This window comes from Pseudophryne corroboree, chromosome 8 (assembly GCF_028390025.1).
Source record: "Pseudophryne corroboree isolate aPseCor3 chromosome 8, aPseCor3.hap2, whole genome shotgun sequence".
NCBI lineage: Eukaryota > Metazoa > Chordata > Amphibia > Anura > Myobatrachidae > Pseudophryne > Pseudophryne corroboree.
This window is the reverse complement of record NC_086451.1, coordinates 313,416,301-313,431,208: the sequence shown is the minus strand read 5'-3', so window position 1 is coordinate 313,431,208 and position 14,908 is coordinate 313,416,301. Positions and strand designations below refer to the sequence as shown.

The 14,908-nt window shown below is 46.7% G+C and overlaps 1 protein-coding gene across 1 annotated transcript in view; it reads right to left on the bottom strand.

Moving 5' to 3' along the window:
• Positions 1–14,908, bottom strand: part of LOC134949046 (uncharacterized) — a 161,096-nt gene that overhangs the window by 8,788 nt on the left and 137,400 nt on the right. Inside the window, exon 5 of the mRNA XM_063937387.1 lies at positions 6,179–6,213. Within this exon, the coding sequence (XP_063793457.1) occupies positions 6,179–6,213 (35 nt within the window). The remainder of the gene's footprint in view (positions 1–6,178; positions 6,214–14,908) is intronic.

Sequence of the window (14,908 nt, the reverse complement as noted above, 5' to 3'; positions counted from 1 at the left end):
GTGGGAGAACGAAAAGGGGGTTGAATCCTCAGAACCCCCTGTAAAAAGGTTTGAATCTCCGGCAAAGATGCTAACCGCTGTTGAAAAAGGATGGAGAGAGCCGAAATCTGAACCTTCAAAGAGCCCAATCTGAGTCCTCCCTCTAGACCGGTCTGAAGGAAAAGTAGAAGACGCGATAAATGGAAGTTAGATGAATACCATCCCCGTTCCTGACACCAAGCCATGTACAGTCTCCAAATCCTGTAGTAGTGCCTGGCTGTTACCGGTTTCCTTGCGGCAATCATTGTAGGAATGGCCGTTCGTGGGATCCCTCTGTTTAAGATCCGGGTTTCAATAGCCACGCCGTCAAACGCAGCCTGTTCAGATCGGGGTGTAGGAACGGTCCCTGAGATAGCAGGTCCTCTCTGAGGTAACCTCCAAGGATCTTCCGCAAGTAACCCTCGTAGGTCGGTGTACCAACTCCTGCGGTGCCAATCTGGTGCGATTAGAATGACCCACACTCGTTCCCGCTTTATTCTTTTCAGAACCCTGGGTATGAGTGGGAAAGGTGGAAAAATGTAAACCCTCCTGTAACACCAAGGAAGTGTTAATGCGTCCACTCCTTCTGCTGCTGGATCTCGAGTTCTTGACACATATCTGGGTAGTTGATGGTTTTGTCGAGACGCCATTAGATCCACCTGAGGCAGACCCCATCTTCTCACAATCATGTTGAAGATCCGTGGATGAAGGCACCACTCCCCCGGATGCATATCCTGGCGACTGAGGTAATCTGCTTCCCAGTTCTCCACACCTGGAATGAACACTGCGGAGAGAATGATGTCTCTTCTTTCTGCCCACAACAAGATCTTTGTGGCCTCCTTTAACGCCATCCTGCTCTTTGTTCCTCCTTGACGGTTTATGTAAGCAGTCGTCGTGACATTGTCCGACTGAATCCTGATGTGTTGATTCATGACTAGGTCTTCTGCTAAGAGAAGGGCATTGTAAACTGCTCTTAGTTCGAGGATATTTATGGGTAATTTGCTTTCTTGTAGCGTCCACCGTCCTTGAAACTGATGGTCCTCTAGGACGGCTCCCCAACCTCTGAGACTGGCGTCCGTCGTCAGGATCCTCCAATCCCAAATGCCGCATTTCTTGCCTGCTGTAAGGTACTTGTGTAACGACCACCATATCAAGGAGACCCGTATTTGTGGTTGAAGTCGGATTCTCCGATGGAGAAGCCAGTGCGAGCCTGCTCCCTGAGCAATGAGGTTCATTTGGAATGATCGGGAATGAAGTCTGCCGTACTGGAGAGCTTCGAACGACGCCACCATCTTCCCGAGAAGTTGCACAGAGGTGCAGAGAAACGGTCTGCGTCCTCAGTACCTGAGCCACTAATCTCTGTAGGTCCTGTACCTTGCTCTCTGGTAAGAACACACGTAATAGGACCGTGTCCAAGATGAGACCGAGGAATTGAATCCGTTGAGTCGGTATGAGGTTGGACTTTTGGAAATTGACAATCCATCCATGTTGAATTAGAAATTGATGTGATGTCTGAACATCCTTGAGCAGTCGATTCTGAGATGGAGCTTTGATCAGTAAATCGTCCAGATAAGGTATAATCGTGACCCCCCACAGTCTCAGTCCTGCCACCATGATCTTTGTGAAAATTCTTGGGGCGGACGCTAGACCGAACGGCAAAGCCCGGAATTGGTAGTGCTCCGCCACCAGTGCGAACCGTAAGTAAGCCTGGTGAGGAGTCCAAATTGGGATATGCAGATATGCATCCTTTATGTCCATGGATACCATGAACTCGCTTGGTTCTAAGCCTGCAATGACTGACTGGATTGATTCCATCTTGAATCTGTAGACTCTTAAAAACTGGTTGAAAACTTTTAAATTGAGTATTGGTCTGACCGTCCCGTCTGGTTTTGACACGACAAAAAGATTGGAATAGAACCCCGTTCCTCTCTGAGAAGCGGGAACCGGAATAATGACCTCTGCTTGTAGCAATTTGTGAATTGCTGCCCGTAGTGCCCCTGCTTTTTGAGGGCACTGAGGCAATCCTGTTGTAAAAAACTGACTGAGGCCTCTGTTGAAATTCCAGTTTGTACCCCTGAGAGATTAAGTTGTTCACCCAAAGTTCTGGTGAGGTTTTGGCCCAGATGTCCTGAAAACCTTCCAGTCGGCCGCCCACCAAGGGGGACCCCAGGTGAGCTGGGAGGCCGTCATGCCACGGTCTTGTCAGCAGGTTTATCCTGCTTTCTGGTTGCTGCCTGCGAGCGGCCTCTACCTCTGCCCCCGCGTGCTTGTGCACCGAAACCCCTACCTCGGGCTCGAAAGGACTGATCTAAATGAAGTAAAAGATGGTCCCGAATAACCTCTCCTAGTTTGTGGAGCGGGTCTCGTATAAGGAGTGGGCAGAAAAGTGGACTTCCCCGCTGTAGCCTGCGAAATCCACTTGTCCAACTCTGGTCCGAACAGCATTTCACCCCCAAAGGGAATGGATTCTACCGCCTTCTTGGTGTCAGTCACCTTGCCATTCTCTGAGCCATAAAATCCTTCTAGCCGATATGGCCGATGCTATTCTGCTAATATCCTTAGAAGCTTGACACAAGTATGAAGCAGATTCAGGGACGGATCTAGACTTTTCTTTAGGGGGGGCGGTTTTCTGTTTAATCTTGACTCCTCCCTCTACAGTCCCAACTCCTCCCATCTGCAGTCCTAACTCCTCCTCTCTCAATTCTGACTGAACTTTTTGAGTGAGACTGAGATAGAGCTTTGTGATTGTTCTATGTACATGTGACTGTGCTATGGGGTAATTGTATTTATTAGCCCTAGTAGGCACACACCAGCAAGTGAGGGGCAAATGCTCTGTAACCCTTGCTCTCCTGGCTCCCCTGTGCTGCTGTGGTATAAGCTGCAGCACATCGTTCTGCCTAAGGCTCTCCCTTGAGAGCTCTCTTCTACTCAAAAGTGGGCGTGGCTATGACTGTTACGGGGGGCGGTCGCCCCCTTCGCCCCCCCCCTAGATCCGGCCCTGAGCAGATTCTCGAATGTGTTCTGCCAGTTGTGTTATCTCTTCTAAGCTATTTTCCTCCTCAATAGCTTGTACAATACGGCCGGACCATGCACCCATGGCTTTGTTGACCCAAGCACAGACGATCGCAGGTCTCTGCGCTGCACCTGCTGCTACAAACATTGATTTTAACGCCGTGTCAACTTTTTGGTCGGACGCATCCTTTAAAGTAGTTACGTTAGGAATTGGCAAGATTGTCTTCTTTGACAATCTTCCTAGTGAAGCATCCACTACCGGCGGAGACTCCCACTTGTCCATTACACCCTTAGGTAGGGGGTAAGTTACCTGAAAACGTTTCGGAAATTGAAAACGTTTGTCAGGTTGTTTCCAAGCTTCCTCCATCTGAGATTGGAGGGATTTAGGAATGGGGAACGCTGCTGAACGCGGCTTCTGGGATTCAAACAAATCGAAATCTTCCGGCTCCTGGACTTCCTCTTCCTTAAAGCTTAGGATGTCCTTTACCGCGTCAATTAAGGAATCCAGACCCGAGATCGCTGAATCTTCTTCAGGAAAATCGGCGTCTAGGTTAGGTTCAATTACCTCACCTTCTTCCGTTTCCAGAAGAAAACCCTCTCCCTCCTCAGATTCTGGTATAATAGGAAGAGTTCTTTTAACAGCCATGCGCACACTCGTCTCCGCGTGTGCGGGCGGTGTTAACTTAATGAGAAATTCCTCCATTGTCTTTGAGAATCCCGCAGCCCATTCTGATTGCTGCTTGCGGGATTCTGCCATTTCCTTGGAGATTCTATTAGCAAGGTTGTCTTCCCAAGCCTGAGCCAGAGCACTGCTCCCAGGTGGAGCGTCCTTGTCTAAGCAGGAGTCGCACACCCCGGAGCTGCCAACCCGCGTGCTCTTCTTGTTACATTTCGTACAAACATAGCAGGTCTTTGAGGTCTTGGTAGCCTTAGACATGCTGTATTTTTTTTTTTTTTTAAAACCCCTTACTAGGGTATTACGCAGCGCTTTCACCCTTTAAACTCGGAAGAGAAAGACTGGGAGATGACGGAAGCGAAGGTATTGGATCCGGCTGGAATTACCTGTCCCCTTTTTTTCTATAAAAGGAACAGGTCAAAAAATTAAAATAAAAAACAAAACACCAGCTGACTCGCAACCCTCACACCCCAACTGTAAATCAGCTACGATGTTAGAGTTGGCTTGCTTCTGTGTATTTTCTCCGGGATCTTTGAAACAGACGTCCCTTGAAAATATAATTTGTAAAGTTTGATTACTTATCAGGAGATCCTCGTATATTGTCTATCTACATTAGACCAGCACAGGGAGCTGTTGCCTAACTGTCTCTCTATTTTCTGAATGCATGGACTATGCAGGGCGAGTTAATTTTATTACTAAACTTTCCCCTATGTACACTACTGGTGGGGGAGGGGGGAGGACCCATCCTTCACCTCATCATGGCGCCAAAACGAATAAACATGGCCCCCACTAATGTATTCATATAAAAAGATGTGGCCTGCCGCACTGTTTGTTTTATGCTTTCATTGATATCCCCCTCTGCCGCTATACAGCGCGCTCCGGACCCGCCGGCTGGCGCGCGCGACGGGTCCGGCTCCCGTAGCGGCGCCTGTGCTCTGTCACTGTATTGCATTCGTCCTGGGGCTGGCGCGCGCGACTGGTCCGTCTCCCGTAGCGGCGCCTGTGCTTCGCTCTGCCCCTGGGTCTTGTAGTGTGCAGCGCTCCGCTTCCGCCGTCCCCCCCTGCTTACAGGGAAGACAGGCTGAGTCCCGCGCCGCACTAGGTCTCCCACGCGCCGGCCACCGTCGCTCTGCCCTTCCTCCCTGATTAGTGTATAAAAGGGAGTTTTAAACAGTAGTCACAGTAAAGCTATAAATCGAGGGAGAAAGAAAAAAAGAAAAAAAAAAAAAAGTTTTCCTTTTACTAACTGGAAGTCCCTAGCCTAATTTGACCAGTACTCACTATTAGCAGATCTTGGAGGATCTCCTGTGGAGAGATGCAGGTCCCTTCAATAGGGATCTTTGTCTCTCTGAAATCAGGTAGCTTTGTCCCCCCTTTCTTAGGGTTACGCAGCCCCCTTTTAGTTTTTTCTTGTCAGGAGCTCAAGTGCTCCACGTTGTGCCTCCAGCACAATTTTTCAAACTGAGGGAGGAGGTATGTGAAGGGGGAGGAGCCAGCTGTGCAGACAATGCTAATTTAAGATTGTGCCACACCTCCGGTTCAAGGCTTCACACCCCTACTGTATAGGACTCCAGTGTCCCCTAGTGGATGAAAGAGAAATAATAAACTAAAAAAAAATAACTTTACTAGAGAAACTCTGGAGAGCTCCTCTAGCTGTGACCGGCTCCTCCGGGCACATTTTCTAAACAGTCTGGTAGGAGGGGCATAGAGGGAGGAGACAGCCCACACTCTCAAACTCGGTGCCAGTGGCTCCTAGTGGACCGGTCTATACCCCATGGTACTAATGTGGAACCCAGCATCCCCTAGGACGTAAGAGAAAAACGTGTGGTGTTAGTGGCCATGAGGCGTTGGCATTCATACTCTGGGACTTTGCACTCACCTCTGCTAATTGAATTGTCACCTTAGTGAAAAATCACACTATACTGGAATAAGACTGGCAGGTTTTCATAAATAAGGGGATTATAGATACAGACAAAGACATTTTAAATGAATACACAGATAAAAAAAAAAGTAATCTTATACTATATAAAAATCAACATGAACATGTTAAAGTACTTGCATTAGATAAAATGTATGAGCCATACAAATACCTACAATATAGCCTTTATCTAAAGGGCCCTATAAACTCGACGACCTGCCGCCGATCTGCCCGGCAGACGGGCAACCCAGAAGCAGGGATGGAGGTGACGGGGGAGTGAAGTTTCTTCACTCCCCCCCACTCGGCTCCATAGCAATGCATGCTAATATGGACGATATTGTCCATATTGGCCTGCATGTTTAAACAAGCCTGCACCAACAATGAACAAGTGCGGGGCCGTGCATAGTTAATCGCTGGTGCCTACACTGAAAGATATGAACAGTATCTTGTTCATTAATGAAAGAGATCATTCATGTCTTTCACTGGTAATAACCAGTGTGTAGGGCTCTTTACCATACAAGATTTTGAAAGATATATTACATCCTGTTACATACCTCTAGGTGGGTGCATTGCTTGGATTCAGTTTGCACTATTAAAAAGAAAATGTAAATAAGAAAAAGAAAAAACACTGTATGCAATGTGAAATAATGGACACAATACTATATTCAGGAACACATAGAAAGACTCATGGTCACATCATTTCATTAGCTACACATTTACCATAAGTTAGTACATTTAGGGGCAGATTCAATTCACTGCAGGATTTATCCTGTGGCTTGCTAAAGCTTTGCTCTGAGCAATTCAGTTAGTGCCACTAACCCACGCAGTAAGCCCTAGGGAGTGCACATAAGGGGTCTATTCGTGAAGCAGTGAAAAGAGTTGAGAAGTGAGCATGTGGAGAAGTTGCCCATGGCAACCAATCAGATGCTCCGTACAATTGTATAGTATACAAATTAGAAATGTTACTTCAATGCCGATTGGTTGCCATGGGTAACTTCTTCACACACTTCACAAATAGACCTCTTAATGAAGAGATTCCTTGTAGCCTCGGAATCTACGGGTTAAGAAGAGTTACTGTGGGTTTCCGCGCAGGAAAAGTGCTTAATTACGGGATCGCTCCAGGCATTAGATCCAAAGTTTTAGCTGCATGAGAAATACTGCATATAATTAAATCTGCCCCTTAAAATATACCATTAGTAATATGAAAGCCTCAGACACATAGGATCTCATTCAGAGTTTTAAATTCACACAGCTTGCTTTACTCATTGCGTACGGGCATATTTTGGCCTCTTGACTGCCACATTCTGCACTTGTCACTTCCTGGGCGAAAAGGGCAGCGATTAAGATTGGAGGAGACATATAGACATGAATAAAGTCCAGTAAAGGTGCCGACACAAGAAGCCTAAATGTCAAATACTCCTGTTTGAAGGGACATGGCTTGTGGGTTCTCAAATCCTGGTTTAAGAGGGGATGATGATGCTACCCAATTAGGCACCTGTAGGATAACTGTTGCGATATAACAGCAGGACCAGCGCACTGAACACTTGTTTAAAATAAAGCATGTTCCCTATTCTAGGAAGGAGACTGCTGCCAATATGTTTAGTAGTATGGATTTTAGAAAGGTAATCTGCTTGTATAATGTAAAAAGCTATGCTGATGCATTTAATAGGCTCCAATTGACTCGTGTGATCTGCACTTTCCTTCCATTTACTGTAATGCATGAATAGTGTACTGTGTGACTATTTTGTGCCGACAGTGAATCTACACCATTCATATATCTGGTGCATCTGCTCCATTTACCGGCATGGGGAGGGAGCCAGATTTGTTACCAATGCAGAATTGTTTGCAGTCTCACATTTGTGGGCAACTCTGCACATGTAGGAAAATGCTAATTTTATCTGGGACACAATACATTTGTGCTTAGACTCAAATTGCCTCAAACTCTAAATGAGGTCCATGTCATACAAATATGAATTGTAAGCCATAAAGGAAGCTAAACTATTGTATGCCAACATTAAGAGGAGAACCGTCATATGACACCATTGTTAAATACACCTAAGGAAAGAAAGGTGATTGCAATATTTAGAATGTCCCACTACCACGCAAACTGGACAGAACTATCCCATCCAGCCTGCAGTCTGCTTCCTCCCCTCCCCGCACACCCCACTGCCCAATGGAGCACCACCTCCAAGTGATCCGACTGAATACAAGAATATCCAATCAGAACTGCCGATATGCTACAACACGTGAAGAGAGGAACCCTGGCACTGTGGTCAGTGCTCGTATTGTACTGGATTACTAAGATCTCAGTAATGCCAGCTGAGTGCAGAGGCCCAAATCAGAATGTTCACTGCCGAATGTTTACAATGCTAGAGAACTAGTGAAGTCGTCATTGTAATCAAAGCAAAAACAAAATTCCTGAGTCACATACAATTTAACCTACGAAGTTAAAATTCAATCAATAGCTAGAGACTTCACAAAAAGTGTGACGATATGTAGTAAATGATTCATAGAGAATACTCTTCCCTATAATTCATATTTTGAACACCGAAGTGAAGACATTACAAATCGCTTTATACAAACAGTTTATTCATACTACCACCACTTACATAATAAAATAGGATTTTAAATCTCTACCGGTAAAACCTTTTCTCGTAGTCCATAAGAGATATTGGGGACACATTAGTACGATGGGGTATAGACAGGGTCCAAAGGAGCCAGTGCACTTTAAAATTTCTTCCACTGGGTGTGCTGGCTCCTCCCCTCTATGCCCCCTCCTTCAGGCGGATATAGGTAAAACAGTGCCCATGGACATACTTGAGAGAAGGAACATAACGAGAAGTGTGGTGAGATTTATACACCAGCACACCATAAGACAACTGGGCCAGCAATAGCTGGCAACAAACAGCAGGACCACTAGTGGGCCCAAGCCTGAGAAGGCTTCTTTTGTGGCGCACTTTTATTAGTGGTAAATATAATAAATATTAAAAACTTAACATTTATTCTAATATGTTAAAAAAAGGGGGGAGGGAAACTTCTTAATGAGCTGGACATAAGAAAAAGGTTTGTCCACCTGGGATGTGTGCTAAATTATTTTAAATTCTAGTCCAAATTGCATTCCTATTTCATTCTGCTGCAATAGCTATCAGAATGAGAATCTAAACTTAGGACAATAACTGTCAGAATATAACAATCTGAACTTTGATATAGGAATGCCAATAGTTGTGTACTCCCTACATCTTTTTATCCGAAGAGAGGTTTATAAATACCTCTATTAGGCATGAATTGACATATAAAGGGGACACATTTAAATCAAACACAAGCAAAAGTGAATATTAGAAAATTATTATTATAAAAATCTTTGTACAGGCTGTATTTAACTAATTACTAAGACCTTTCTAAATAATTTATGGTCTTTAATCAGCCTGTCATATGCAGCTACCTGCTTAGCACCTGTCTAGCGTGCACTAATTCTTGCCGTCAAGTCTTATAACAAAAACAAATACAGAATTAACAAAAATAGGATTTTGATACCTACCGGTAAATCCTTTTCTCCTAGTCCGTAGAGGATGCTGGGGACCACATCAAGACCATGGGGTATAGGCGGTTCTGCAGGAGCCATGGGCACTCTTAAGACTTTTCAATGGGTGTGAACTGGCTCCTCCCCCTATGCCCCCGGTTATAGGAACTGTGCCCAGGGAGACTGACATTGAGGGAAGGACTTACTTTAATACTAGTGGTGAGATACATACCAACTCACACCCTCAACCATGCCGCACACATGGCATTCAACATAACCCACGCCAACAGGCATGAAACAATTGCAGCAACATGCTGAAAGATAACAACTTGTGTAACCCGAATAACTAAACAGCAGGTAAAAGTACGCACTGGGACAGGCGTCCAGCATCCTCTACGGACTAAGAAAAGGATTTACCGGTAGGTATCAAAATCCTATTTTCTCATACGTCCTAGAGGATGCTGGGGACTACATCAAGACCATGCGGTTTATAACAAAGCTCCAGTGCGGGCGGGAGAGTGCGGATGACCCTGCAGCACCAATTGACCAAACTTTAGGTCTTCATCGGCCAAGGTGTCAAACTTGTAGAACTTTGCAAATGTGTTTGACCCTGACCAAGTAGCTGCTTGGCACAGATGTAATGCCGAGACCCCCCCCGGGCAGCCACCCAGGATGAGACCACATTCCTAGTGGAGTGGGCCTTTTGCCGACAACGGGAACGGCAATCCAGCCGTAGTATGAGCTTGCCGAATCGCATTTCTGATCCAACGTGCAATAGTCTGCTTAGAAGCAGGACACCCAATTTTGTTGGGAGCATACAGGGCCTCTGTTTTCCGTATACGAGCCGTTCTAGCAACAGATTTTCAAAGCTCTAACCACATCTAGAGAGACTGATTCAGTGAATGTGTCAGTAACAATTGGCACTACAATAGGTTGGTTTATGTAGAAAGATGAAACCACCTTAGGAAGAAAAGGTTGTTGAGTTCTCAACTTTGCCCCATCTTCATGGAAGATCAGGTAAGGGCTCTTGTGAGACAAGGCCCCCAATTCAGACACCTGTCTTGCAGATGCCAAAGCCAAAAGCATCACCACTTTCCAAGTGAGAAACTTCAACTCTATCTTTTGTAGAGGCTCAAACCAATGCAATTGAAGGAACTGCAACACCACGTTAAGGTTCCATGGTGCCAATGGAGGCACGAGTGGAGGCTGGATGTGCAGAACCCCTTTCACGAAGGTCTGAACCTCTGGAAGAGAGGCCAATTGTTTTTCGAATAACACTGACAAGGCCGAAATCTGGACCCACCTACACACCATCCTGTAAAAAATGGAGGAAATGTCCTAAGTGAAACTCTTCCGAAGGAGCTTTCTTGGATTCACACCAAGACACACATTTTCTCCAAATACGGTGGTAATGTTTCGACTCCCTTTCTGGCCTGAATAAGAGTGGGAATGACTTCCTTGGGAATACCCTTCCTGGTTAGGATCCGGCGCTCAACAGCCGTGCCGTCAAACGTAGCCACGGTAAGTCTTGATACACGCACGGCCCCTGCTGCAGCAGGTCCTCGCGAGGAGGAAGAGGCCGAGGATCTTCTATGAGCAATTGCTGAAGATCTGGGTACCAAGCCCTCCTTGGTAAGTCTGGGGCAATGAAGATTGCTGGAACCTGGGTTTTTCTTATGATCCCGAGTACCTTTGGGATCAGCGGTAGTGGAGAAGAGACATACACAGACGGCAAAACCCACTGGGTCACTAGCGCATCCACTGCTACTGCTTGAGGGTCTCTCGACCTGGAACAGTATCTCATGATGGCATCTCGCCTCAACAAGAAGCTTCAGTCTACTTGAGGAACTCCCCAAAGACTTGTCACCTCTGCGAAAACTTCTTGGTGGAGGCCCCACTCTCCTGGATGGAGATCGTGTCTGCTGAGGAAGTCTGCTTCCCAGTTGTCTACTCCCGGAATGAATATTGCAGACAGAGCTTGTAGATGTTTCTGCCCAGCGGAGGATTTTTGTTACCTCTGCCATTGCCGCTCTGCTTTTCGTTACGCCCTGCCTGTTTATGTACGCGACTGCTGTTACATTGTCCGCCTGGATCTGCACGGGACGGTCTTGAAGAAGATGTACCGCTTGTTGAAGGCCGTTGTAAATGGCTCTTAGCTCCAGCACGTTTATGTGAAGGCAGGCTTCCGGATGTGACCAACGTCCTTGGAAGTTTTCTCCCTGAGAGACTGCTCCCCAGCCTCGGAGACTTGCATCCGTGGTTACCAGGACCCAGTCCTGAATCCCAAACGTGTGTCCCTCTAGTAGGCGAGAGCTGTGTAACCACCACAGGAGCGAAATCCTGGTGTTTGACGACAGGATTATCTTTCGGTGCATGCGTAGGTGTGACCCCGACCACTTGTCCAACAGGTCCCACTGGAATACTCTGGCATGGAACCTGCCAAACTGTATGGCCTCGTAGGCCGCCACCATCTTCCCCAACAACCGAATGCACTGATGGATCGACACAGGATGGTTTCAGTATCTGTTTGAAAAGGCTGTGGAAATACAGAAAATGGTCAAACGGCAAAAATACTCTGAACTTGTGTGTCCAGAATCATCCCGAGGAAAGACAACCTTGTCGTCGGTTCCAACTGTGACTTTGGGTAATTTATGATCCACCCGTGTTGTTGGAGTATTGAAAGAGTGAGATGTTTTGTGACAACTGCTCCCTGGATCTCGCCTTTATCAGGAGATCGTCCAGATAAGGAATTATATTAACTCCTTTCTGATGAAGGAGGACCATCATCTCCATCACCTTGGTGAATACCCTCGACGCTGTGGAGAGGCCAAAAGGTAACGTCTGGAAGTAGTAATGGCAATCCTGAACCGCGAATCTCAGATAAGCCTGGTGAGGAGGATAAATGGGAATATGCAGGTAAGCATCCTTTATGCCCACCGACACCAAGTAGTCCCCCTCCTCCAGACAGGAAATCACTGCCCGGAGCGATTCCATCTTGAACCTTTTCAGGTAGCAATTCAGATCTTTTAGGTTTAGGATAGGTCTGACCGAGCCGTCCGGCTTCGGAACAAAGAGGCTTGAATAAAAACCCTGCCCTTGTTGTGACAACGGTACCAGGACTATGACCTTGTCCTGACAATTTTTGGATTGCCGCCGTTACTGCTTCTCTCGCTGGCGGAGAAACTGGCATGGTCGATTTGAAAAATCGGCATGGGGGGCGGGGAATGTCTTGAAACTCCAGTTTGTATCCCTGGGATACTATTTGCAAAAACCCAGGGATCCAGGCCAGACAGAATCCAACCTTGACTGAACAGTTTGAGACGTGCCCCCACCCGAGCAGTCTCCCGCAAGGGAGCTCCAGCGTCATGCTGAGGATTTGGCAGAAGTAGGGGTAGACTTCTGCTCTTGGGAACCTGAAGCCGCTGCAGACTTCTCTCCTTTTCCCCTTCCTGCAAAGAAGGGGGAACATCTCGTCTTTTTGTATTTATTGGGCCTTTTCCTTACATAAATAAGCCTTCTCCTGAGGTACAGGAGTGGTTTCTGTATTCTCCAACACGTCCCTTATAGCCACAATCATATATTGTATACTTTTCGCCAATTTATGATCTTTCTCTGGAGTCACTATCATCGACACAAGAATCAGAGTGCGTGTCGGTATCAGCGTTTACAACATTCGCAAATGGTCTCTTATGTGACCCAGAGGGGCCACCTGCATAAGGAATAACAGCCTCCTGAAAAATCACATCTTCCAGATTTTCTCCAGCATGCAGCCTTAGATTCAGACTTATCTAATCTTTGGTTAATCAGATGCATACTGTCACGTCTCTCTTTCACCCATGCAGGCTCTTCGTGTGCCGGCAGCGCCACCACATTACAACTCTGTGTCCCTAACATGGTTTCCTCCGGGGAGGAACTCCCTGCCTCAGACATGCCTCACATGTGTACAGCACACACTGGGACTTATTTGGGGACAGACCCACAGTAAAATCTGTCAGAGGGACACAGTATAGGAGCAGCCAGTTCACAAACCCAGCGCCAGTATGTAATGAGTGTGAACACAGAATGCACAATAGCACATTTATACAGATAATCACACTATAAAATGCACCACAACGCCTTGTGCCCCCCCCCAAATAACACCCTGTACTTGTCAGAAGTGGAGGAGAGGACCAGCGTGTTCTCTGCAGCCTGAGAGAGAAAATGGTGCTGAGCAGTGTGCTGGCTGCCTGAGGAAGACGCTCTGCTCCCTCAATGGCGCGTCCTTACACTTAGTAATCACTGTATTAATTTATACTGGCAGGGGTAGGGCTGTGCCAGCTGCACCTTATGCCCCCTTTTAGCCAGTTCTGAGGTGTATATTTGCTGCCCAGGGCGCGCCGCCCCCCCCCCTGCAGTGCCTGTGTGTGGGCCACAAAGGCACGCTGCGCTCCTGCCAGCCACGCCGGACCTCAGCCGTCACTTGATAGAAGTTCATTCTTCTTATACTCACCTGTCTTCTGACTTCTGGCTCCGCGAGGGGGGTGACGGCGTGCTGTGGTAGTGAGCATCTAGACCCGGATAGCATTCAGTACCCTTCAGGAGCTAATGGTGTCCTTGTCAGCCAGAAGCAGAGCCATGAAACGCTTTAGGAAGTTGGTTCTGCTTCTGCCCCCTCAGTCCCACGAAGCAGGGAGTCTGTTGCCAGCAGATCTCCCTGAAAATAAAAACCTAAGATAAGTCTTTTCCTGAGAAACTCAGTAGAGCTCCTCAGAGTGCATCCAGTCTGCCTGGGCACATTTCTAAAACAGAGGTCTGAAGGAGGGGCATAGGGGGGAGGAGCCAGTTCACACCCATTGAAAAGTCTTGAGTGCCCATGGCTCCTGCGGAACCGCCTATACCCCATGGTCTTGATGTGGTCCCCAGCATCCTCTAGGACGTATGAGAAACAGAATTTATATAGATAGTATTGTACCTTAATATGCGTGTCTGTTTTATGAAAGAACACCACTGCTTAAATAGAATTCCAAACTAGAACACGTGTGATATTATATCATATTTTTAGTTTAGTACTGCTGATCTCAGCTTTTGCAACATAGTTTCCATTGGAGAGATTGTATATATACACGTTATGGTAAGAACTTACCGTTGATAACGGTATTTCTCCTATGTCCACAGGTTTCCACAGGATAACAATGGGATATGATGGAGCGACAGCGGATTGGCACCAAACAATCACAAGCTTTCAAGCCAACCAGGATGCAACGGGCTCGTCCATATATCCCCGCCCACTGGCTCAGGCAAATCAGTTGTATTCCAAAGCATTTAGGCAGGAGCATTATGTAGAACCCTCTTCAGTCGAGAAGAACACACATGCACACCCTTCCATGCAAGAGGGAAGAGGTTAGTGAGTATAAAGATTCTCAAATCAGGTGCGTCAGGGTGGGATCCCTGTGGAAACCTGTGGACATAGAAGAAATACTGTTATCAACGGTAATTTCTTACCATAACGTATATTTCTCCGGCAGGGTCCACAGATTATCCACAGGATAACAATGGGACTTCCCAAAGCATTTTTTTTTTTTTTAGTGGTGGGGGCGCTTCTGATTAGACAGGAGAACCTTACGCCCGAATTTAGCGTCATAAGAGGCAAAAGTATCCAAGGCATAATGTCTAACGAATGTGTTAATGGAAGACCATGTAGCTGCCTTACATATCTGTTCTGCTGAAACACCATGTTGTGCTGCCCATGAAGGACCTACCTTACATGTAGAGTAAGCAGAGACAT